A 27,448-nucleotide genomic window follows, 5' to 3' on the forward strand; every position below is an offset into this window, starting at 1 on the left:
CTCGAGTTTAACATGGCAGTGTACTGTCACTTTTCAGTGAGAATAAGACATGTTTGATAATGATAACTGCAAGTATTAGGCAATGCAAATAAACAGCTTTTACAAGAGACAATGAAATATCAATAAAAACATCACAACCTGCCTTTTAGAAAGACAAGGTCATGTTCACAAATTCATCTTCTAAAGTTGTTAATGATTCCAAGAAATTACACACATACACACAGACACACACACACACACACACACACATGTCAATATCTTATAATTATCAAATTTGAATTAAAGTAGACCTATTACCCATTCCATAACTTATGTGATAAGCCTGCAAAATCCTGGAAGAGAAAAAAACAAACCTTTAGAGATCATTCTGTCAACCCTAGAGATATGCAAAATCATTTAGCTGTCTACATTGTGAATGCTGAAGGTTAATGGTTGCAGACCAATGGAATGTTAGCACTGTCTAGTGCTATGCGTGAGTAGTAATGTATGGAAGACACAGAAATTAAAACACTTTGTTCTACACACTCTGAAGGGATGTAACAGTGATGAAGTGGTTATATTAGATGACAAAGCAGGGCTTCTTACAACTTTCAAAATAAAACTGTACCTAACACTCTTCCAAACTGTTTAACATTTCCTTCCAATTCTTGTACAGATGCAGGAAGCTAACATACTTTGACACTCCAGTTATTGTTACCATTGAATGGCAGCATTTGATATGATGGGCATCTTAACTTTCAAGAGAAATGCTAATTGCCTTGAAAACAAAGACTTACCTGTCTTGTTTTCTCTGACCTCAATAATATAAACATTTATGTCAGGGTGGAATTTGGTCCCTGCTGGGGGTGGTGAAGTAGACAACTCTTGAGGTTCGTACGTTGCTTTTCTTTCCACAACTGATGGTCTTGTTGGCTGTGCTAAAGGAGGCTTTGAGGTCATGTGATACTTCTGATCAATATCAGATTCTGTTTTCTTGGCTATCATATCAATGAGAGTTGTCACAGGGTGCCGTGTTACAGATTCTCTAGAAAGTATAATGTCACCTGTTGTTTTCTCACTGGGCTCCTTCTCAAAGACTCCTGGTTCCTCAGTGACTGGTGAAGATGGCCTCAAGCGTGGAGTTCTGTGCAGGCTGTCAACAGCAGTGAAGACACTGATATCACTTGGAGCTGTTAGAAATTCTGGGAGCTCAGTGGCTCTGGGTTCAAGTAACCCTGAGCCTAAATCTGTATAATCTAAGGATGTCTTTTTTCCTTCCTCAGTAGTTTCTTCCATAAGCTGTGTGACATGAGTCCCGAAGGGTCTCAAAGTTGATGTAAATTCCGTTGGACTACTACCTTCTGCTTCATAAATTACTTCTGGCTCTGAACTTAAAACTACTGTTGGCCTAGTGGTGGATATCAGTGTTACCATTGTACCCATTTCCACTTCCTGCTCTGTTCTTGCACCAGGTGGATAAGTTGTACCAACGGGAGTGGTTTCTAAACCTGGGACTCTTTCAAAACCTGTCATCAATATGTCTTCAGAGACAGTATATGTTGACCCCTCTCCCTCTTCTTCAAATGCTGTTGTCTCCTTGGTCATAACTGCAGTAGAACTGAGAGCATGAAATGGGCTCCCTGGGGTTTGTGGTTCTTCCTGCTTTTCTCCCTGTGAGACTTCTCTTGTTCTCAACTCGTCAGGAGACATGGTTGCTTCTAGATGAGTCTGTTCAAGGATATCTTGATCAGATTTGCCTAGAATCTCATCTTCCAGTGGAACAGAAGTTTCCAATACACTCCATTCTGTCTTAGGAATTACAGAAAGAGGACTAGTATGAGATATGTCTACATAAGTAGTGGTTTCCTGCGTGCTACTATAATTAACAAATGCCAATTGTTCCACATTGGAGGTGTGGACAAATGGGGGGGAAGTAAACAGTGGCATGGAGGCATCTGTATCTTCACCCAAAGCACTTCCTTCCACAGTTGCATTGATGTCTTGGTCTTCTGTGCTTGAGGTGGGCAGAACCCTGTCTCCAGTTGCAGTTTCTCCCAAAGTTGACTTTTCTGCACTGCCAATGGATGTAGATGTCTGAAATGTAACTGTAAACTCTCCAGATGTTAAATCTTCCTCAGAAATCTTTTCTAATGGTTTTGGAGTACCATCTGGGGAAAAAGTGTATTCATCTCCTCCATCTGTGAAACTTGGAGTTTCTTTATCCTTCCCATTTGTCCCTATAGTGCTAAGTGAGACAGAAGGCAATTTTGTAAAGCCTGCATGTTCTGTTGAGGGCAAAGGCTTTGAAGTTGAATTATCTTCATCTCCTGGCCATTTTGATACTGTGACCACTTCCACATTTAAAGTACTGTGGGTCAAATGAGCTCTTGTAACATCTTTGTCAGACTTTGTAACATCTGTTTCTAATCTAGTCAGGATTGTCATTTCTTCCACATCTCTTGCTGCTGTTGGCTTTACAGTTAACTTCTCAATTGTCAATGCTGGGGAAACAGATTCGGTCCTTTCCACTGAAGACTCTGAGGAAGATGTAGAGAGAGGCATTCCAGAGAAACCTTCTTCTGTTGTACCTATAAATGGATCTTTGGTGATCTTTTCTAGTATCTCATCAACTTTATAAGGATCTTTTTTTAACTCTGGTCTTGATGTTCCTGTTCTCTCTCTTCCTTGTATCACTTCTGTTTGTAATGATGGATAAGTACCTGTGGATATTCCCTCTACTGATATTGTGTCACCAGAATATGGAAGCATTTCTACTTCTGTAAGATGCTGTGATGGGAAGGGGGTTGTAAGCTGTGATTGACCAAACTCATCTTCAGTTATCTTACCATTAGTTTTGGATTCTTTCTCTTTATCTATCAGTGATCCATCTGTGCCAAGCATGGTTATTGTTGATATTGAAATGGACTCTAAGTCTCCTTGCGAGTAGGTAGTGTCTTCTGATGTTTTTGATACTGTGAAGACTTCAGGTATTTGGCTAAAGACTGAGGTGCTCTGATCAGATCTAAATGTCAGTGTTCTGTCTTCTCTATCATCTTCTCTCAAGGTGAATCCATAGTGACTTGTGGTTGCCAATTCAGGACTGGTGCTTACTGTTGGCATTTCAGTCTTGTGCTCCAGGATCACTTCTGTGGATTCAAACGGTGTTTTGGTTTCTGGCAATTCCTTGAAAGAAATGTGATTTGTGATTTCCATGGATGTTACTAAGGGGCCCACTTCTATTTGTTCAATCTGTGTAACTGATTCATGTGTTTTCATATCCTCTGTAATTCCATCCTGTGAGCCAGTAGCATGTTGGGAGATGACAGTTGTACTTTGGAGTCCTTCCTCCTTAATTTCAGATATGTCTGGCTGTCCAAGTGGTCCTGACCCAGAAGGCAAGTAATCAGACACATCCCAAGAGTTGATGGTATCCCCAACAGCTGTGGGTGATTCAGTTGCTAATCTGTCTGGGATAGCCTGAGAATAGACTATGGATTTCTGTTCAGAATTGACTATATTTCCTGCAGGAGGGAAGTGTGTGGTAAAAATAGGTAATTCGGTGACTAATGGAATGACTGGTGTAGCTCTGTCAGGTACCATGTGTGGTTCTTTGGATAAACTGGGTGATGCAGTTTCTGCGAGGATATTCATTTCGATGGTGGTTGTCTCTGATATATTCTGTTTAGCTAGAAAGATAATTTCAAAGAGTTAATTAGACAAGTTACTTACAAGGTGTTGCATGACCAGTGAGTGCTTAAGTGTGGCTCTGTATTTTTAAATGGACCCAAGTGATCTATGATATGAAGAAGCCTAAAATCTAAACTCAAATTAACCAAAAGGAGGATAATTGATCATGTAATAGTCAAAATCTTGTAAATTGTTTTTTATTGTTAAATGTTATAGTTGATTGTGTAAAGAACTGCTTTCACAAAAAAATGAACATTACATGTTTTAAGATAAGGAAACGCCAGAAAGTTATTAATGCCAATTTTCATAGATTGTTCTCTGTAGTGAGCTACAGTTGGAAGAAGGAGAGCTTGACTTGTTATCTGGAGGCTAAGGGCCCCTGCTGCTAGCTTTCTTCAAATATTGCCTTCTTTTCAAGAGCATAGTGTCTCGGGGGAGAGGGAGTGTTTCAGACTGCAAAACAACAAAAAGCCACATCAAATGGAACCAAGTTACACACAAACCATGACACTGTCCATAATGTGTAGACTTTCATAAAAACAGGATATTAAACTTGTAATACCCATTCTTCCTTTGTTTCCAGGTGTTGAACATTTGTCTTCGTCTTCCTTTCAACTCTGTAGACTTGATGCCAGCAGGTTATACAACATGTCTGGCAGAGCCTGGTTGTCATTTGCGGTAGTTCTACTGTTTGCTGAATATCTACACACTGTGTTTGGCTTATCCCAGGTCTTTGTTTCAGTCTTTAGCATGAAACACAAATGCACAGGAAGTAAAGCAGCTATGTGATAGGTTTTCAGCCTTGATCGCCAGAGAGTAAAAGTAGCCTTGTCATTATAAAATGCTACATGACAGTGGCTCCACATTTATGGAGATTGGCTGGCTTAACGAAATTTAAGTTGTATAGGAAAGTGACAACGTTCTAGGCAAAAGTCCCTCTGGACACAAAGCAAAAGGAACAGTTTAGTATACAAAGATTAGATTTCCTAAAAGAATCAATAGTTTCTAAAAACCAAAAATCAGTTGCTCATGACTGTACAAGGATTGTTCCTGAGGAACCCACAGCTACCATCTTGCTACAGTGTGTACGTTTTATCACCCTTGTTTCAGCAGTGCTGGTCCTCTCTGTTAGAGACTCTTGCATCAGTAGACTCTAAAAACTTTGTCTCTTCCCCTAAAAGAATTGTTAATAAAGAAAATTGGGTGCCTTTTGGCTTCATCTGTTCTGTGAGAACTTCTTGATATAATGATATGATTTTATCTTAAATCCAAGTAGGGCATAATAAGTTCTAATTTGTGTTGGGGGAGTTGCTAGAATTTATTAGCTGTTGCTATTCAAAAAAATTGAAAATCCAAAATCATCAATTGTCTAATGAAACTATGGTGTCCATTTATACTATAATACATGTTCATTAAAAAAATCACATCACTATTTATCATTTTATATTAAAAAAGAAATTAACCAAAAAGAATACTGTTACTTTGAAAAGTGTGTTAAATAAATGTTTTCTCCTCTTGCAAAAAAAGAAAAATCTGCTTCTGCATTTATTTCTTGGCACAAACATTGGTCAATTTTGATTGACATGAACAACTTAAAGATCTGAAATGTGTCAGACTATTTTTCTTTAATTCAATTCTCTATCCTCTGAAATTCCATCACCATTACTTCACTTAACTGCCAGATTTCATGTTTGTCTTATATCTGCATTCTTTAGGGAAACAGTAAAAAAATATGTATGGAGAAATTTTCCATGGAAACATAATACAAACTCTTAGACACCTTCACATAAGCAAAAATATAATCATATTATTATTAATAACAACAGAATGGTAATTTTGCTTTTTCCCCTCCAAGCATTTTTTATGGCTGATGAAATTAATTCAGAAGAAGGTGACATTGCATAGGAGCAAAGTGACAGCCTGTGGATCAGGTCCTCCTGCTCAACCTAGCAACTCTCTATAATCGCATGAAAATATTTTTACAGTGTTTTAAAAATGGACTCATATTTTAAAAAATTAAATAAGCACATGTCATTGTCAATTATGACTCTGACTTTCTGTTGCTCTCCTCTAGCCTGCTGCGTGGTAAGCTGATAGCAGCAAGTCTCGAGGAGAACGTCTTACAAAGCCAGGATTTATGTGACTTTATTTTCAAGGGGAAAAGAAGGATTTAATAATTTTAGAGCTCTGTTTAAGAAAGTCTGCTTACAATTAAGTTAATTAATTCTATGACTTGGAATGGAAAACCTCAAACTTCCTTTTGGGGTTGGGTGGCTTTTTCGTCAACCTAACAGCTGATTTCCATCAAAACTCAATGTATCTGATAATACGTGCCATTTGTTTCAGCTATTCCAAAAAAGGAAATGATTTTTTTTAAAACACCATCTACAAAGAAATGTCATTAAGAATGAATACGTACCATGGCATTACTCTACCGATGGTTAGTATAAGGAGGAGAATACAATTCTAGGTCATTATAAAAGCACCTTCCCTTAGTTTCAGTCACACTGAACACTCAGCTTTCAGAATTTTTTTTTCTCAATGCAATTATTGAGGAAGCCAACAAAAATCAGCATGCCTCTTTTCCCACAAATACTCCCTCCCAATCTTTGCAGCTGTCTGCCACACAGATGTTTTGCATCAACATGCTTATAGTAGTTTACATCCTATGCACTATCTTCACTGTGCTTCTGTTGTGACACGTGAGGCAGATTTTCCTAACAGAATATAAAACCTATATTAGCAGCCTGGTGACTGATTCAACTCTTACACTGTCCTGTCTACATTTTGGAGAACTGACTTTGTATCAACTCTTTTGTATTAAAACATTTATATTAAACATGCATGAGTTTAAACCATGGGAAGAGGTGACAAGAGTAATGGCTATTCCGCAGTAGGACTTGAGGGTCATATCTGAAGAACCTGTTTCTACCAGTACAGTGGGGTTAGAATTTTGAACTGTCTGTTAAAAGTTTGATGTGAGATTGGATGGTAATTAAGTCCAATTCAGTAAACAGAAAACATTTTGAAATACAAAGTAAGGAAACATTACAGTTTGTAGCTAATGGCCCATAATTGTTTAGGGCACCAAAAAAAGGGGGAGGGGTAATGAAGTGATCGTAGATTTGAAGAATAAACTAATTATAAACATGAAAAATACATACTAAAGTACAGGAAGTGCTGGCAGCCGACTGAGGCTGCTCTAGATTCTAGTTCTAAACATAATCAGAGAAAGGATGGAGAAAAAAAGGAGGCTCAAAACCAGATCAGACAGGAATTAGAAGTTTAGACATGATCGTTGTCATCAATGGAATTGTTCCAGTAGGAGAAGATGCAGAGAGACAACCAAAGATCTGTGTTCAGTAGAGACGCTGTGCTTTAATTTGATAAGCAAATTAAAAAAAATAGTTAAAAATAGTTAAAAAATAGTTAAGATTTTAATGTTCAAACTTTGATGAAAAAGAAGCTAAGAATCAGGGCTAAAGAACACTAGAATGAAGATTTTAGGAAGTATGCCCTTTCCCCTCTCCTAGAGTTCCTTAATGACATGTATTATGAAATCTTCAGAAGTCTTCAATTATTTTTGATTCACTTAAATCTGAAGCTATTTAACATGGACTTTTAAAGCTGTGAACTGCATCCTTTCACAGAGTGTTTTTATTCCTGAGGCCAAAAAAAAATGAGAAAGTAGACAGTTTCCTCACAGGACCATAGTCACTGAAGCTATTTTTAAGAGGCATTTAGTTGCCTCGATTTCAGATCTATTTAACTAGGTAATTCCTATCTGTGCACAATAGCTGATATTGTAGATGTAGTATGAACTACCTTTAAATGGAAGAGGGCATTAAGGCAAGATAAGATTGGAAATGTTTATTCACTCTGTATCCCACTATCTATGTTTGACTAAATTAAGTGATTTAGAGCATGCATGTATCTCTTGCTTTCCAACTTATCAAGACAACTGCACACAATTGACATCACTTGGACTGCAGCTGAGGCCAGGCTTAGTCACCACTGGACTGTGTGGGAAAGCTGGACATCAGTTAAAGAATTTGGAATTCATTTTAAATCTTTACAGATTCGCATATTTAAAAAATCATTACAAAATGCACTAGAAAGTAAAGGAAGCTGTTGGCTCTGTCCCATTCTTAACTCCTCGCGTGCTGAATGGACTAGGAATTACAATCTTAAGGAAGGCTGAAATAAGCTAGAATCTTGACTTCAGGTTACACAGAAGTGGGATGTATTTCATTTCGAAAGGCTATACATTTAAATGAATATAAAAAGAGTAAATATAAACCACTTGTGTAAGTTAATTTTAATGTGGCCACTCTATTAACCTAAGGATCTCGCTGTGTTATGTACCCATGTGAACTCATTTACAAAGACAGCCTAAAGCCTGCCAGGATCAACTCTTTAATAATACTCTCTAAAACTACAAAAAAGCTTGGGTTTCCATTTTACCCTCAAGAAGGAAATACATTATTTAATTTTTTTCTGTTGTTAATTTTAAACATCACAGGAAAAATTAAAGAGGTAAGATTGTCAAGCCAAACACTCCTCCCATGCTTACTTTGACTCTTCCTGCCTCATTCCCTGCTAACCAACCCAAGCCTGTTCCTTCCTCAAGTTGTTAACTTTATGTAAAAGTTGTTATATGACCTGATTTTCTTGACTATCATTAATGAGAGAATTTGGAATAAATGAATATACATCCCATATATGTGTACATGTATATATGACTATATTTAGGATAAGATTTTCCATTATTATTTTTGTATTTCTGAAAATGATTCTGGAAGCCTTTGCTCTTTCAGGACCTGAGAAGAAGAGCTACCTTCCTCTGGGCCTTTTCATGGATCCGCCAGCTTGAATTAAGTTAATACACAACATATGGCTACAGCCCTCCGAAAACCAAGTCTAAAGTGGAGATCTAGGCAGAGGCAGCCTAGTGGGGAAATGGCAGTCTGTGAAATGAGATCTTCCATGCCTATATTAGCTCATGGGTTCAATGTCTTTTCCAACACACTACTTACGTTCATATCTGTCTTTTTCTCACTGAAAAAATGTCCTGCATATTTCACCTTAGAAACTAATAAATAACAGACTAGTACATTTTCTAGCTAACTTAGCTACTTGCTGATCTAACAAAAGGAATTAGAAAGCTGGTTCAAAACACTTCATGTGTTATATTGACATTTCATTGTACTCAATGTCAGACTTAGCCCATATCATTAAAATATCTAAGCATTTGTTAGCTAACATATAACAGACCCTAAAGTAAATATTACAATAAAATTGTTGACTAGTTATTTGTTTAGTTAAGCACTCTACAACTATACTACTGCATAATGTAACTAATATTTAAAAATAAGGATGTCTAAAAATTAAAATATGTATAGCATGAATGCTACCTAAAATTAATTTTACAAGGAAAATCTAACATCATAGACAATTCATGGGGCATGTTGCAAGGAGACTCTACTGTACTTTAATTAATTCAAAGCAAAATTAACCACCAAAAGGCATACATTCTATTACTTGAAACAAAATGAGATACGTGAATTATATTATTTGATAGTATGATGCATTTTTAGGTAGGAATTGAACATAATCATTATCAATTTCAGCACAAATACTCACCTGCAATGACTTGTTTAAATTGTCTCCTTTTTTACAATAAGAATGATATCAAAAATAAAATAAACATGATTCAAAGGTTTAACTCAGCTGCTGTTGTCTTGACATTGTTATATTAACAGTGAAATTGCATTTAAAGACTTCAGTTAATATGAAATTTCAATTCAGGATGTGTTCTGTGATTCTTGGAATACCAGGGTTCAGTTAAGACCCCAATCTGACGTTCCCTTCCCCCGAAAAAAGAAACCCACTGCCAAACTGTGTTAACCATAATGCCGGAATTAAGTCTGTTTGCATCACTGAACTGTAGGTGCTCCGTGCACTTAGTACAGAATACAGAATCCATCCCGACATCCACTTGAACCTCTGGAGACTATTTGCTGCAGCTTTTTAATCTGTATTTTTAAAAGAGATATCAAACACTTACGTTTAAAGCAGTAGGCATCAAATCTGCTATCAGGGGTAGGGAAGCATGTCTGGTTCTCAAAACGATACAGGGTTCTCACCCCAAGTAGACCACCTCCACATTGGGCCCTGGCCACAGTCACAGGGTGCCGCACACTGGCATCCGACAGCCAGCCGTAATCGCATTGGTCGAAGCCGTTCCTCCAAGCTGCTTGAAGTTCTCCAACAGTCGCCAGCCTAGCATCCCGGTTTGTACACTCTGCTTCAGCCTCCTCGAAGGTGAACTTGCTGGGAGCAGTGATGTGGAACACATCGCCTGCAAGAAGAGGAAGACAAAAGGCTTAGGTTGATTCCTCGTTCTCTCCCAGATTTGATCAATGCTGAGGGAGTACATGTGATACTTTTTACAGTATGGAGGCAGCTGCTTATACAGTAGAGCAGTCACATGTTTATTTTGAGAAAACTATTATTTCCATATAATAAAAGTAACATACCACAATAGTTTAATACAAGCGTTTGTGTACATATGCATGTGGATTAATGTGTGTGTGTGTGTGTGTGTGTGTGTGTGTGTGTATTCCTTTCAAAAAGTTGATGGAGAATTCATTTGCTAATAATGTTTGAGAAATAATTTTAAAATAAACAAATCTTCCCAAGTGATTATTCACCATCCTGTGAGAGAATTCTAAAGTCAAACAGTAGTTCTCTGACCATCCTTTTCCAACATATCACTACCACCAATACAGATTAATCTTGTTGATTAAACAACTAGATAAGAAACATCCCTAGGAATTTGATATGGGAAAGGATAAAAGCAGTAGAAATGAAAGGATTCTTAGTCTACCTTGTGTCCCTGGCTCAGGACTGCTGTGACAGGTTTGCCAGCCACAGTTACATAGCAGCACAAGGCTAGGGGTGTTTGAGGGATGATGTCAGCTCCCACTGAACAGCTAAAGTTCCCAAGCCTCTAAAGGGAGACTCGTTTGGACGGGTCAATTTCTCCTACTTGCTCTAACCAGAAAAGAAGGCATGTGTTCTAATTTTCATAAAGTCACCAGAAATGTTAGCAGGAGTTCTAGTCAAGTTCAGTGCACTGTTAGGCCTGCAAATTAATTAACAAGCAAATCCTGAATGCTTACTGTGCTCATCACTAGATCCAATTTGTAGAGAAGACTGTTTCCTTTAGTTAACATAAAACATCAAAATTCTGGAAAATTAAGTTTGTTAAACTGGCATTTTATTTGCCCAACTAGAAAACAATTTGTCAGAATAAATTTCATTCAAATTAAATGACGCTTTTAAGATACAAGCACGAATGGCAAAATGTCAGAGGAAATATTAAAGAACACCTAGATAGATATAACCAGAACAGGAAGGAGTGTGGATGAGAAGGAGAGGAAGCTGAGGGTTATCAAGCAATATTACAAAAGCCAGGGTCCTGTTCCATGCCTCAGAGGTGATCTCTAATGCTGTGATCCATCAGACAACAGAGACACAGAATTCTTACAGTGTTGATCTTCTGTAGACCCAAGCTAGATGTAACAAGCCAACTGCTTGAAAACAAATGGTACCATTAGTATACACATACAATAGCTTTTATGAGGAAAAAGAAAATTCTTCATAGAAAAAAATGGCCAAAATGCACATATCAGCTTTTCTTACTATAAATTCAAAATCTGTACTGGGGAGGGAAGGGGAGGAACATGATCAGGTATTGGGTGGAGGTGCAGTAGTGAAGCCCCAAGGGCCAGCAGAATGAATGGAAATACACAACCTCAGTAGGTGAGGGAACCCTCACCTGGGAGGTGACAGACTCTCAGGACTCAACAGGAAGTACCTTAGATGAAATGCCCAACAGTGGGGAGAGGGAACGTGTACAGTCCACTATAGCGAAAGACAGGGCATCAAGTGAGGGAAGAGGTTGCCATCCCACAGTCTGAAACTCTGATCCAGAATTCTTCCTGTCTAAAAGAACTGAAGGAACAAAAAGGGAGAAGAGCCTGAGAGAAAGGAGGTCCAGTGACAGGACTAAATTAAGATCCAGCCCAAGGGGAGGCTCTAAAGCCTGACACTGTTACTGTTGCTATGGTGTGCTTACAGACAGTAGCCTAGCATGGCTGCCCTCTGAGAGGCCCAACAAGCAGATGACTGAGACAGAAGCAAATACATACACCCAAGCAATGCTCTGAAGTCAGAGACTCCTGTGGTTGAATGGGGGTGGGAGAAGGTGTAAGAGGAGGAGGGCAACCCTGTAGGAAGACCAGCAGTCTCAAATAACCTAGATCCCCGAGATCTCTCCGACACTGAGCCACCAACCAGGCAGCATATGCTAGCTGGTCCGAGCCCACCCCCACCCCCCACACACACGCACACATACAGCAGAGGACTGCCTGGTCAGGCCTCAATGAGAGAGGATGCACCTAATCCTTGAGATACATGAGGCCTCAGGGAATGCGGAGGACTGGCAGGGTGTGTGTGTGGGGGGGAGTAGGCATAGGGACATCCCCTTGGAGATGGCGGTGGAAGAATGGGATGAAGAACTGTCAGAGGGCAGAAAGGGAGGAGGATAACGACTGAACTGTAAAAAAAAAAAAAATTAAAGATAATAATAAAAATAAAAAGAATAGATTTACAAACTAAATCATCTAGACTGGCAAACAACAATGGTAATCTCAAAACAACAACAAAAAACACAAACAAACAAACAAAAAACACAAAGAATAAACCACCTTCCGTTTCCCTGTTCTCGCAATGTCAACAGCTATCCTACAAGGTTTATAAGCACCAAAGACACTATCAGTTACACAGTGTGCATTCAGTAATACATGTTGAATAAATGTCATTTCTGGTTCTTGTCTTTAAACATGGTTTTGTTTTTGTTTCTGGTTTTGTTTTGGTTTTGTTCATGCTTCTCAAGCAACACAGTAAATAAAATCACTCTACTGCCACCTGGAATAGTCACTGCGTCTTATCTCTAGACCTGGAACACAGCAACGTGGAAACAACTGGAGGGAGATGTCAGCTTGAGCAGCCTGGTTTACCTCAGAATCACACCTGGCTGAGGCCTGAAATGGATGCACTTGGAGGGAGGAGGGCGGGCCCATATCTCTCCCTCAAAGGAAGTACTTCCAAATGTGTTATTCCAGGTGACATTGCTCCGGGCATCTTAGCTTTGGGCACGGCTAAACACTCTGCTCTGAAGGAAAACTCCTATTCCTACAGACTAACAAGAGTGATCTGCTAGCCAGAGTGAGGCTAACTCATTAAAGAAAACAATGCTTCTAGAAAAAAAAAAGCCAGAGCAAACTGTTAATGAGGAGCACTGGCCCCAGGAGAACTGTCACCCAACTTTAAAGGGCAAATATAATTGGGTATTAAAATGAATAAAAATTTTCTTATTGCCAATGGTTATAAAAGGGAATGCCATTTTTATTCACCAATGAAGATACTTACTAAATTTTTCATGTAAGAAGTATCATCAAATGAAACCTTATATCAGTGATATAACTGATATAGAGATACAGCTTCCCTTCACATCTGCTATACCCATAGAAGAAAGACTTTATTAGTTGAACTTCTACGATCCCAAGACTGTCTAATTTCAACTTCATTTATATGTAAGGACATTTTTTTAACCTTGCAAAGGTTTAATTTCATTTACTAATGTTTTATATTTATTTTGATTTTGTTTCTTTGTTTGCTTTTTCAAGACAGGGTTTCTCTGTATAGCACTGGCTGTCCTGGAACTCACTCTGTAGACCAGGCTGGCCTCGAACTCAGAAATCCACCTGCCTTTCCCTCCCAAGTGCTTTATTTCCTTTTATTTATTTCTATGTTCATGTGTATCTCTCTCTGTCTATGCTCATATGCATGCCTGTTCCCTTGACCCCCAGAAGTCATTATCAGACCCCCTAAAGCTGGAGCTACAGTATGTTGTGAGCTAGGTGTTGTGAGTTCTGGGAGCCAATCTGGACCTCGACAAGAATAGCAAGTGCTCTTAACCACTAAGCTGCCTATCTCTTTGAGCTCCTAACATTGTGAATACTTAAATTGAAAAAACTCACCACTGGATATCATGCCACTTGGATGAAAATGGAATATTTTAATAGATTGATTGAGATTATTTTAAGGTAAAGATATAAAAAAATTCATTCATCAAGATAATATGTAGTAACTCACTGTCAGTGGTGTAATTGTTATTTTGGAATAAGAAAAAGGAAAGAAAAAACATTTATGTTAACTCTCCTCCAAAGTCAATGATGTAAGCCTTCCTACATCATAATATCTTAGCCTGAACATTACCTTTGCTCATATCAAAACCCTAACAATATAACAAATCCTATACCACATGACTATTTTATTGTTCTTTAGTTACTTAAATTAATGCTTGGTCCATAGCAAACCACACTGCCTATGTTTGTAAAGTTCTATCTTCTCTGTTGTAACAGTCTCCAATTACTGAAACAGAACATCTATTGATGGGCTCATTCCTTGAAATATTCTGGCAAAGTTTGTTCCAAAGACACATATCTCAATGATGTAGAGAATTCACAAGTGATTTATAGTAAACATATCTGAAAAATCTAATAGATACTAGGAAACCTGTTTATAGTAACTGAACAAGTGGACCAGGTTACCAGACACAACCAAAGCAGGAGAGAACAAATCCAGGTATGTAGCCAGTTGCCTCCCATAGTTGTAAAGCAGGGGACCAGAGGAGAGTACCTTGGTCAAGGGTGAAAGTCAGCAATTTAAACCAAACAAATGAGCTCATCTCTTTAATAAAATTGGAGCATTATTTCAACAAATAAGGAAAGCGCATTCATGTTTGTACCTCAGCACCATCTTTGGAGTTTAAGAGGCAGGTACTGAGCGTCCTATAAGGAAATTGCAATTTTAATAGCATAGGGCAACACTGCTGCTTCTCTTCCCATGTACACATGGACCTGAGCAAGCAAGGTAACTGTAGCTTCTGCAGCCAGGCACCTCCCATGAGGAGGATGACCTCTTATCGTTTGACAAGAACTCCACTGTAAAATTTCAGCAGCAGGCCTCATCAAAACAGAGATGCAGAATTTTTTAAAGGTTTATACATACACGTTCATATTAGTGCACACATAAAATATAATGAAGAACAGAGGATTTTACTTGCAAGATCATTTGCCTATTTGGATAGAAAACATGTAAACAGTATCTTATGTCACATTATCAAACATTTTCAAGCCAATTGCTTCAAGCTTTAGCATACTCCTATTTTGATTACCTCTCCAGAGATGGTCTACAACAGTGGTTTTCTAACTGTGGGCCATGGCCCCCTTTGGGGTCGAAGGACCTTTTCATGGGGGTCGCATATCAGATATCCTGTGTATCAGATATTTCCATAAGATTAATAACTGTACCAAAGTTACAGTTATAAAGCAGCAATGAAAATAATTTTATGGTTGAGTGTCATCATAACATGAGGAACTGTGTTAAAGGGTCAAACCAGTAGGAAGGTAGAGAAACAGTAGTCTAGAAACTCAAGCAATGGTGACCCAAGCTTTTAATCTCAGAACTCAAGAGGCAGGAGCAGAGGCAGGGAGATCTCTGAGTGCAAGGTCAGCCTCTTCTACAGAATGAGTTCCAGAACAGCCAGGGCTATACAAAGAAACCCTGTCCCCAAGAGAAAAAAAAAGAAGAGAAGGAAGGAAGGAAGGAAGGAAGGAAGGAAGGAAGGAAGGAAGGAAAGAAGGAAAGAAGGAAAGAAGGAAAGAAGGAAAGAAGGAAAGAAGGAAAGAAAAAAGGGAGAAGGAGGGAGGGAGCAAGAAAGGGAGGTAGGTTAGTTCTGGAGGTTGTCAGGTGGCGAAAGAAAAAAGGAAGGAAAGAAGGAAGGAAGGAAGGAAGGAAGGAAGGAAGGAAGGAAGGAAGGAAGGAAGGAAGGAAGAACTTGAAGGCATTTTGTTTACATTTTAGTATCTGGTTACAATACACAAACTAGAACTTTCTTACTGATGGGACTTATCATCATCATAAATATTAAGGAGAATTGCTTCAGTTTGATCAGAAGCTACCAAAAGAAAAGCAGTAGATGAACTAGATTTAGTTGATGAACTGGATTTGGTTAAAATTTAAAACTTCTTTTTTTTAAGATTTATTTATTTATTTTATGTATTCACCATTGTTCTCTTCAGACACACCAGAAAAGGGCATCAGATCCCATTAAAGATGGTTGTGAGCCACCATGTGGTTGCTGGGACTTGAACTCAGGACCTCTGGAAGAGCAGTCAGTGCTCTTAACTGCTCAGCCATCTCTCCAGCTCCAAATTTAAAACTTCTTAAGTTCAAATGATCCTATTAAGAGTTTGAATGACACCTTAAAAACTAGGGAAAATATTTTCAAGTACTATACTAAGCAATGGTCAACAATTTAAAGAGAGAGAAAAAAGATAAAGTTTAAAAACTATCTACGATTTCTATCAATCATTTCTTGGTTTTTATTATACGTGTGCATGATGCCGCATGCCTTCAACAGCCCCTTGATGTTTGTCAAAATAAAAAAAAAATGTAAAAACTTATGGCCCTCAACTGAGAACGTAGAGTATTTTTTTCAGAAATAAGACTGATAACAAGATATTTGAAGAAAAGAAATCAGAAAACAAAATATATGAAATGAACTCTAAATAAAGCAAAAGTCTCTGTCACAAAATTTCAGTGCAAGCCAGAAAAGCCAACCAAGGAATTTTGGAAGCACGGTTTTGAATACCAGCAATAGAGAGTGTTGGAAAAATAGGCTAGGGGTGTGGTTCTCTATGATGACCAGAGCATCATTGCAAAAAAGTCATGCATGAGGTCCCCAGAGAGCCAGAATGGCACCTAGCTCATGAAGGTGAGGTCACAACCTTTAAAGGCAGGGCTACATAGAAAACACAGGCCACGAGCAAATAGGACACAGGTCTCCACAATTAGAGGTGAAGAAACACTAAGCCGATCAGACAGGTCTGGATACAAGCCAGAGATTGATTCTTTTACAAGGGAATTAAATAGATCAACCACGAAAGAAGGTTATCTGACCTCATTAGTTATACTCCTATTCATCTACAGAGAAAATAAAATGCCTTTTAAAAGACAACTATTTTCTGGCAACTACTTGATATCATAGTCAAATAAATAATCTCTTTTCATTTAAAAGGGACTGACTTTTTTTTAAGCTTGAGGTATTTTTAGCTGAAATATTTACATTATGCTCATCACAGCTTGTTCCTACCTATCATTCAAAACAACCCGGTCTTCATGATGCCCTAGTTCTACTAGCACCGCCTGTCCCTCACAGGGCTCTGACTCAAGCTGACGTGAGCACTGCACTCTTACCCCCTTGGATTAAGTCTATTTCTAAGAACTCTCTTGGGGTGAAACTTTGTAGTTTACTAAAGATGTTTTCAACACTTAACAATCATCCTTGCTGGAAAAATTCACCTCCTATAGAACCGAATACACAACGGGGTAGTTTCAAAACCTTTGTCTTCTCAGACTGCAGTGTGAACGGAGACCTCTCGTCCCCATATGCGGCACAACCGTTTCTATATATCCATCACTAACTGTACAATGTGGTAAATGCTACACATATCACCTTGTTTAATCTCCATACCACTCTTCAAAAGTAAATGCTATAATTGTTCTAAATTTCCTAACAGAAATAACTATTTAGACTTTAAGGATACAAAATTTCTCCATGATCTGTCAAGTAGTAAATGTCAGATTGGACCTCAATGAACCTTTTATTTTGAAATAATATTTTATATTAATTCTTTAAACTTTTGTACAATGTATTTGTTCCCATTCACTCTGTCTCCTGTCTTTTCTTATACTCTCTCCTGTCTTCCTATATCTGGCCCTACTGAGGACAGTTTGAGTTATCCAGCTACTGTTGGGAGTGGCCTTACCTGGACATATGGTAAGCCTGACTCTCTCTCAAAGCAGATACCAAATGCCAATAGTGCCTCTGCATACCCACCTTCTCCTTCACACTGGGATTTCTCTAAAGATATTTTGTTTATTAATTTTATTTTTAACGATCTCACTATGTACCCTTGCCTGGCCTGGAATTCATGATTTAGACCAGACTGGTTATAAACTTGCAGAGATCTTTCTGCCTCTGCCTCCAAGTGCTGAGATTAAAGGAATGCATCACCATGGCCAGGCCGGCCTTTCTTTTCTTGATGCTGAGGAAGTGAGCTGACTCTTGAGTCTGCTGTCACCATGGTCCTCATTCTTCCTAAATACTGATGGTCCCCGACAGACTACGGCTTGAGCTATGATTATCAGACTTCACAGGGATATAAGAGTAACATGTATTCCATAGAAATCATAATTTGAACTGTGAGTTTTGATGTATTCTAGAACAGAAAATATTCAATTTCTCACCACATTGGCACCAGCATTAACCCAGAGCTTTCATTCAGCTATTATCCTAGACAGGGACACCAACTGGTACTGTTCAAGTTACTGTTGCTAAGTGATAATGCCTTGTAGGCTACATAGTAAATGCACATTCGATTTCTAGTAAGGTTATTGGTATGTAGCTTCATCACAAGTCTGGGTCTCCATTTTTATCTGTTTTTTCCTGAATCATTCAGCCGTTTAAGCTCCCTTCTAAGGGCATCTTAACATCTTCCAAATCCAGTTGATGGAAAAACAGAGATTACATATAATAATGAGTATTTCATCAATTTTAACTTCTATATTCCTATTTTAAACCCTAGTTCCCAATCTCTAATAACAGTATTCTGATCTTTAATCATATCTAACAAAGCAAAACATTATATGGTTTAGAAATTCCTGATAATACCAGCTAATATTGACATAGCCAACATATATGCCTTTTATAGTTTCTCAGCTAGTTTTTCTTTTAAAAAGCAAAATATTATATTTATATGCTAAACTGTGCTATAAAAACCACTTTAGAAAATGCAGAAAACTGACTGGTTATAATCTAATTATAATTTTAAGACTAATGACAATGTAATAGGACATTCTAAATAAAGAAATATAATACCTTTAATGATAAATAATTCAATTTAAATAAAAATTTGTGTCAGGATCTCCAATTCTCACTCTCCCTCCTCTATCTCTCATTCACTTGTCTCCCCTGACTACAATGAAATGTAGGTAGAAATTATGAATGCAGCAATAGATATATTTTAATGAGAATCCTAGCTCACTTTCAAATCACCTTTGTTAGTGTAGCAATTAAAAGATATGACTTTCTGTCATCAACTTTCCACTTATATTAAGAATAGCAAATCTATTCCTGTAATACTTGTACTAGGGAGGCAAAGGCAGAAGGACTATGAGTTTGAGATCAATCCAGGATACACAGCTTGATTTTTCAAGAAGGAAGAGGAGAAGAAGGAGAAGAAGACAAGTAATAAATCCTTCCTCGTGGTAATATTCATACATATATCCAGAGCGACTCTCTGACAGAATTGATTCCTGAAAGCTGAAGTGATACTGTAAGAGCCAACTTCGAACTGGTGCAGTGTGGCTAAGAGGTCCCTGACAGACTTCTCCATCCAGGCTTTCAAAAAGCCTACAGCCTTGGCAAACAGGACTCAAGCAACCCCTTTAAGGGACACTAAAGACTAGACCTGTAACAGAAGGGTCCCTGGTACCAGAGGCTGGCTTTCCATCAAGAAGTCTAGCTTAAGATTTGTGCCTGAATATTCCTGAATAGTCTACGTAGATTTAGCAACATCCCTGATACATGTATAATGGTTCTGAGAGATCTTACTCTAAGCTAAAACCGTGATACAAATTTCTACCTTACTGAGATAACAATAGGAAATTTATCTACTAGTGTCAAGGCTTCCAATCAAACATCTACAATTAAAAAATACTGGTATTAAAAACTATTTTAAAGATATTTTAAGCAGTTAAGAGGAAGAGAAAAGTTCTGTTTTCTATGTATCAGTAGTAGCTTGGCTGTTATCTGTGTCCCCCTTTACTTATATATGAAAATAGAGCTGTTGCCACGGAAATTTCTTACTTAGAAAATACACGGACTGGTATCATTGATTGGTAAGAATGGTAAAGTACGCTTTGAGACACATTTAATGAATGCATAAAGAAAGTCTGGGCTGCTTATGTTCCAGCCCTCACATCTTATAGTCACTCATTGAGTGAACAGAGCTGGAGAATGAGATATTGGCCCAATGGCACACACCTGAGTCCCAGCTCTGTGTGAAGCCAGACAAGAGGATCTTTTGAGCCCAAGCAGCAGGGTCTTTTGAGTCCAAGAGTATAAGAGTTCCCTGGCCAACAGAGCCAGGCTCAAAACAACAACAAAAACAAACAAATAAAACCATCCAACAAACAACCACAGAATTTCAATGCTGGAAAGGACTATCTCATCTAACCTTATTTTACACATAAAATAATGTGTTCCAAGTCAAAATTACATGAAATAGTCAAGTTAATATTATATACATTCATTTACTTGAGCTTATAAGGTACCTGTCACCATAAATGAAAATTGATTTCAAAAGTTATAGCAACATCCATTCTGTTTGGAACAACGACCAAGAAAGGAATCCTTTGAGAATTCTGAGTGCTTGTGAAAAAACACCATGAAAACAAGACAATGGTCTTGGGACCTCTGTTTCTTCAAAAACATGAAATTGTTCTTGGAATATGTTTTTGTGCTTTTCCCAGGTGTAGCATACAGAAGTCAGTTTCCTTCAAATTTTTCATTACAACTGGCTATTGTTATTTGTTTATATGCCTCTGTTGAAAAACATGATTTTTGCTTTGTTTCTGCATGAGGCTTGGTCTGCCACATGTGGCTTGCCTTTGTGGTTGTACACTTTGCTCATGTGACTTCGCTTAACCTTCATAGTATAAATTGTCTGATGCTCTGAGTAAAGTTGGCTATTGCATTAGACTTTAGTCTATCTGCATGATTGGCTCCATTCTCCCAGGTCCTTTAGAGTGGTATCATCCCTTCTGCCTTTTATTGTAAAACTTCCCGGAACCTTTTAGATATGATCAGTTTGAACTCAAATACTCTTTACTCTGTGAGAGAGATAGCACAATAAAAATTAATTTGACTCTAAAATCTTGAAGAGAAAAGGCTTTACATAAACTGACTTTTGGCCTGGTGAGATGGCTCAGTGATTTAGAATGCTGGCTGCTCTTCCAGAAGTCCTGAATTCAATTCCCAGCAACCACATGGTGACTCACACTCATCTATAAAGGGATCTGATGCCCTCTTCTGATGTGCAGGTATGCATCCAACAGAACATACATTAAAAAACAAAACCAAAAGCAAAACTAAACTGGCTTTAATGTCACTGGTGAATAGCAGACTATCTGTAGTGGTATATATGTCTTTTTATGTCATTTTGATTATGTGGATTGGTTGGATGAATGACTATTCTGAAAAAACCCTTGCAACAAAGAAGGCCTGACATACCACCTCATTTGCCAGCTTATCCTGCTTTTCTAGGTGAGGGGAGGGAAGTGTTTATCTGCACGTGGATTCATAGCAGTTAGTCACCACAGGGTTTCTATCTGCTTTCACTAGAATAGGTGCCACCCTTACAGTTTTCTATTCTGAATGTTCTAAAAGGGCAGTATGACTGTGAAGAACCTGACATTGGCAGAGATATTTCTATCCTGCAGAACCATTTTCACGCCCCTTCTTCCCTCTCCACTGTAATTTTGGCTTATTTTACCACAAAAATCATACAGTCATGGAAAGAAAACGCTGCTACGTGGAATGTAAATAAGCCTGGGGACTTGTATGAACTTGCTTCTAGTTTTCTCTGTTTTATAAATTCAAATGAAGCTACAGAACAGCGGTTCTCAACAAGTGGATCATGACCCCTTTGGCAGTCTAATAGATCCTTGCACAATGGTCACCTAAGACGATCATAAAACACAGAAATTTACATTACAATTCATAATAGTAGCAAAAGTACAGTTAAGAAGATGCAACAAAAAAAATGTATGGATGAGAGTCACCCCAACACAAGGAACTATCGTAAAGGCTCGACCTAGGAGGACGGCTGAGAGCCACTGCTGTACGAGATCAAGTGTCTTACCGTCCAGATGATCCACATAACAGTACACATCATAGGTTTCCTGGGGAGAGCGGAATCCGTAGGTGCGAACCCCTTCCTTCCCCATCATGTCTCCGAAACAGCCCTCTCGGGGAACCCGTATGGGATATCTGGGAAGACAGAGGAGTGGTAAGTGGCACTCTCACTGGCAGATTAATACTTAAAAGCTTTTGGCTGCAGGGCTCTCACCTGACAGTTTGATCAGATAGCCATCCTGCATCACACTGTTCAAATCCATCCTCATAGGCAGCAAACAGCTGCTCTGGGGTTGCTATGACAGCCCCGATATCCAAACAAGCCTGTTGTGCCATAGCAAAGTTCAGAGTGTATCTGCTGGTCGCTGCCCTATAGTGAAACACAACACCTGCGAAGACACAAACCAAACACTGTTTCAATGCTCGGGTCCCCTCCACTGCCCTGTGCAAAATGTCAGAATGAAATAATACACTAATTAATACAATTATCATAGTTACTTATTCTTAGTATGTGAAACTTCATTGATTGAAGGGACCTCAAAATGCCATATATCTAGGTCTCCTGCTCCTCGTGCTACGTTCTGGAAACAGGCAGCGTTATGACATTTACTTTCTCAGAGAGTGATAGGTAGAGAAAAACACCAGGCACTCTGTGTAAGAATGCCTATTTCATCTTCATTTTGTTCCCTACTCATAAACTAGTCAGACTCTTTGAGCTTTAACGTCCTTTATTATCTGGATCAGATTTATTTGATTGATCTGAATGTTAGGTAGATTGTTATGCACTATCCAAATATATACCATATCCACTGTCCGACTAGCCTAATTTTCTATCTCTGCTGTGACTGATACAAATATTCAATTTTCACCCCAAAAGAGATCTGAAATAACGACCTCCACACTTTCCCAGGGAGAAGCAAGGCATATTCGTGTCAAATTTCACTTAGCTGTATTTTAGGTATTGTAAAATAGTAGTTATAAGCTATGCTTTAGTTCTCAAGAGATGAAGAAAAACAACAAAGGGGTGGAACTGCTGATACTGTCTTGGGACTTGAATGCACTATTTCCATTTTTAACTGGAGCAAATATCATGATTCATGAAAATGAATCCAACTGATATGCCAGGAAAGTTACTCAGAATACCAGGAGATTTTATAGGTAAAACTCAATCAAGTACTCAAGTACTCAAGACCACTGTGTGTTGTTGTTTGGAATGAATCATAGTTTTCAAGACATCTGTCACTCTTCCTCTGACTCTGAGTCTTTTCCTGGGGTTGATGGATCTGTTTTCCACCATGAGACTGGCTATCAGACACTCTCACTCATATTATTCCTCATATGGTGCTGTGTCGAGACAAGTGTATACTACCAAGACAGCTGTGGAAGAATTACAATATCCATGCTGCAGATGAGCCCATTACCAGTGCCTACCCAAAGGGAGCTGCACAGTAACTCATCAAGGGACTGACTTGCAAAGAGCGTTCCTTTTCTTCTTTCTGACCTCTCATGTCTCAAAATGTTACCAAATGCCAATCTCTACCTTCATGTGACCTCTTTAAAACTGTCTGGGAGTACATCTGTCTAGTATGCACTAAATAACTTTTGAGCTCTAAATAAAAATCTGAATGAGTTTAAAATGGTTTATAGTGGTTAAATTTCAAGTAATCTTGGGAATTATAAATCTTCCACACGCACTTAATATTTGGTATTGAGAGGGGACAGAGGAAAGGGCCTCCTTGCCTAAGCCTGGGCCATCAATCCATATGTAAGTATTTGCAATTGTTAACTAACCTGAAGACATCCTGGGGCTAAGGAGATTAGGTGAGGATAGTCATTGTTTCCAAGCAGCAAGAGGCAAATCTATTGCTAAGTCTTTAATGATGAAAATTAATAAAAAAAAAGTAAGAAGCTATTAAGCATTTGGAGAACTTTAGAGAGTAAATGTCGGTGATATACATCTATGTATATATGTGTCTATGAAGGTACAATCTTAGGATAACTAAAATCAATGGTGAGGAACTCGGGGATTTAGTGGTTCCCTGGACAACAGGAAACAGATGAATTTAATGATAAGGGATAGTTTATCGTAAATTTGTTTGTTGCACCTAAAATTGAAAACATTTCCTTTTGGCTAAACAAGAAAGGGTTCTAATAAAACCTCTTTTATGTATTTCTGAAAGGTAAATATTTTATAGGGAAATTGAGAGTCGGAGGAAAATCTGTTCCATCATGTCTGGGTATTAGACTTTCGCTTAATAACCTGCCAACACATTCTGCTTCCAAGAGCTGCAGCATTATGTGTGTGCCCAATTAAAGCAATTTCTCTTTGCTTTGTCTTCCAACTTAAGCTCTAGTGACATATAAACCACCATTAAAAGGAGGATAAAGGTAAAATGTGCCATTACCAAACTTCATGGATAGCAACTAATGTTAACGTTACATTTTGTTTTACTTTGATTTCTTGCTCTGAGCCAACTGAAAATTCAAATATTGATTGACTTTGTAAGACAGTATGATATAAATCATGGTTAGTTTTACAACGTAGCTTTTAAATAGTGCTTCTTAAAATTTAATTCAAATGGGTTTTTTAAATGTTGTTTTGTTGGTTTTTTTTTTTTACATTTATTTTATGTGTCTGTGTGCCTACAGAGAGGCATGGGTAAACACATGACCTTGTACCATGTGGGTTCCAGGACTCATACTGAGCTTGTCAGGCTTGGTAGCATGTATCTCTATGCTGAGCCAACTTACCACTGCTCATTGATAATCACAGAGAGGAGGCTGAGGTTCAGTGATAGAGCATTTGCCTAGCATGCGCACAATCTTGGGTTTGACTTTCAGCACCCCCAAAGATCACATGATGAGAGCTAAGACAAAAAGGGAAAAGTTCTATATCTATGTATGTATGTGTATACGTATGTGGTGTTTTGAATGAGAATGTGCTCTAGAGGTTCATAGTTTTGAATACTTGGTGCCCAGTTGATGGAACTGTTGGAGACAGACTAGGAAATGTGGCCCTCTTGGAGGTGGTGTGTCATCAGGGGTGGACTTCGATTTTTAAAAGCACACACCATTCCCAGTTAGCTCTCCAGCCAGCTCTAGTTCAGCCATTACTTTGACAATGTGAAGTAACTCTTACTTATACTAATGGTCAGTGCACTACTGGCTATTCCTAGCTGGTTGGATCCTCACAACCAATCAATCACTCACCTAACCCAGTTAGCTCTCTTGTTTAGGTGCCATGTCTGATGGTTTGCTGCCATGTGCTCCTCACCATGATTGTGGTCCAAGACTCTAACCCTTGTAACTGTGAGCTCCAGTTTAAATGGTCTTTTGTTGTTGTTGTTGTTGTTGTTGTTGTTTTGTGCTAACTTACCTTGGTCATAATGCTTTGTTATGACAATGGGGAAGTAACTAAGACATCATCTATACAACATCAAAATTAAAATGTAGAATATACTTTATAGTATTCAAATCAAATCATTGACTTGTCTGAGCACTAAAATAATGATTTTGAAATCATGTATCATGTCTTGAGGTTTTCATTATTTCCAGTATATTGTGCTTTATTTCATTCCATCAATTAGTGAAGCTACCTCACAGAAAGCTACCTATCCTGAAAGACTAAGTTTGTTTTCAGCAAAGCCTCTTGTGTTTTTCCACATGTACATATCAGGATCAAGAGATAGCCTTCAGTATTGGCCCACACTTCTGACTTGGGTATCATGCCCCCTTTCTTACAGATCTGAAAGTCTTACCATCCACAGTCAGTGACATGGTGTCCTGAGTGTCTTCAATTCCATACATGACATCGCAGCGGTAGACACCTGCGTCACTAGCACGGAGTTTGACCATGGTGAGTGAGGCATCGCCTACATCGTCAGGATGTGTAGGCACTGACACTCGCCCCTTGTAGTCCTGACCAATCTTGATATTCCCGTTTTGGGCCACCAGGACAGTGGTCTCCTTGATATCTTTTCCATTTTTGTCCACTTCCATTTTAGACCATTTGATTCTGAGAAATTCACTCGTGTTGTAATTGGGTGGTAAGGTAGGCAAGGTCGAAAAATGACAAGGTAGGACTACTTTTCCAGACAGAGAGCCTTTAACAGGTGGGCTTTTTTCCATTTGGGCTGGAGGAAAGACAAAATATCAGATTAATATTCCTAAAATGCTGGTGCTAAGTCTATTGAATGTAAGAATGGTTTGGAAAACCTTACAGGGCTTTCATTACATCTTGAGTGTGTGAGAGAGAAAATGAGAATGATTTATGTAAACAGAATAGTATAGAACTTCAATAATGCTTCATAACAATGACAGGGATTAATGATGTTCTGTTCGTCTTCGTACACTGAAGTGCACAGATCATTTGAAAGCATTTGTCACGTGGTATTTAACATGAACAAAAAGATAAAGTAAGGCAAGGAAATGCAAAAAATTAAGAGCAGAAAGAACTGGGCAGCTAGAGTCTGAAGCACAGTTTGAAAGAGTAGAGCAAGCTGGGTTCATGGGCGCCCATGCCAATAGTCCTAGTACTTGGGAGAACGAGCCAAGAGGGTTGCTCAAAATTTGTCTAGAATTAATGAATAAAAACTGCCCCCCGCATCCCCTCGCTCCCTATGTCCTTCTGTCCTTCTCCCCCTTTTCCTTCTTTTTTTCAAAAGCAAACTAAAAATCTGGACTAGTGTTAGGAAAAGCAGTTGAAAGGTAAAAACTTATATTTACTGATCAGAGGGAAAAAAATCATTTAAGATACTTGCCATAAACATTACTTTAGAAAAATATAATGTAAAAAAATTAACATTTGAAAGGGAAGTTAGACTTTTAAACCCTACTGGAGAGGACTAGCGAAAGAGCAGGGTTCATATTGTAAGGGCCTTCTTCTAGCCCAGCAATGGAGGCAGGCAAATTCCCAAGGCCAGCCTGAACTTGTTACACTAACAGGTCAGAGACGAAAATCATTAAAGGTAACTACCACATTACCTTAGAGAAAATAAAAATAAAATTGAAAGAAGAATTTCAAACGGTACTTCATGAGACTGGAGAGGGGGCACGTCTACTGTTTGAAGAGCCCTCTTTGGGCCCTTGTTTGAAGCAAAGGCTTCATTATAATGACAACTCCAGCTGCAATCACTTTGCAGAGAAACACTGCCTTTCATTATCCCCTGGCCGGAAACCCTGCTTCTGTTCACCTAACCCTCCCAAAGTACTCATTTCTGTTTAAGCTCTTAAACATTTAATGACAAAGTGTACACTGGTTACAATTTAACACCATTGCATGCAAAAGAAAATACTCTTTCACCCATCCTGGAACCCTCCCCTCACCCAGGCCTCCTACCACTTTCCAGCTTCCACTGGCTAGGCTAAATCAGGGGTAAGAAGCAATAGAAATTCTTTTTCTTGCACAACCAATGCTCACTTCATGAAATGGTGGCCATCAGTTAAGAGTCACATTCATATCAAGTGACTCTGTGACTTTTCACTAGTGTTGTTTTTCTAACACTGTGCTTGTGGTCTAAGACATATATGTCTCCATGTAAACATGCATCCACAACGATGTAGCTCATCAAACCCTCGTCAGTCAGTTGGGTCATTTTCAAATTTACAAAAAGATATTATTCCCTTTAATTAACAAAACAAAACAAAAAAACCAAGAGAGGAGAGGAG

The 27,448-nt window shown here is 38.5% G+C and overlaps 1 protein-coding gene across 4 annotated transcripts in view; it reads right to left on the reverse strand.

The window, feature by feature from the left end:
* Positions 1 to 27,448, reverse strand: part of Vcan (versican) — an 89,126-nt gene that overhangs the window by 46,683 nt on the left and 14,995 nt on the right. For 2 of the 4 annotated variants that reach the window (XM_028760115.1, XM_028760113.1), the window contains exons 3-7: positions 25,540 to 25,914; positions 21,996 to 22,170; positions 21,789 to 21,916; positions 9,734 to 10,027; positions 777 to 3,665 (exon numbers count right to left, since the gene is read on the reverse strand). In XM_028760115.1, the coding sequence (XP_028615948.1) occupies positions 777 to 3,665; positions 9,734 to 10,027; positions 21,789 to 21,916; positions 21,996 to 22,170; positions 25,540 to 25,914 (3,861 nt within the window). The remainder of the gene's footprint in view (positions 1 to 776; positions 3,666 to 9,733; positions 10,028 to 21,788; positions 21,917 to 21,995; positions 22,171 to 25,539; positions 25,915 to 27,448) is intronic. The other 2 variants (XM_028760116.1, XM_028760114.1) reach the window with 1 other exon arrangement.

Source organism: Grammomys surdaster, unplaced genomic scaffold, assembly GCF_004785775.1.
Source record: "Grammomys surdaster isolate TR1022 unplaced genomic scaffold, NIH_TR_1.0 126391, whole genome shotgun sequence".
Taxonomy (NCBI): Eukaryota; Metazoa; Chordata; class Mammalia; order Rodentia; family Muridae; genus Grammomys; species Grammomys surdaster.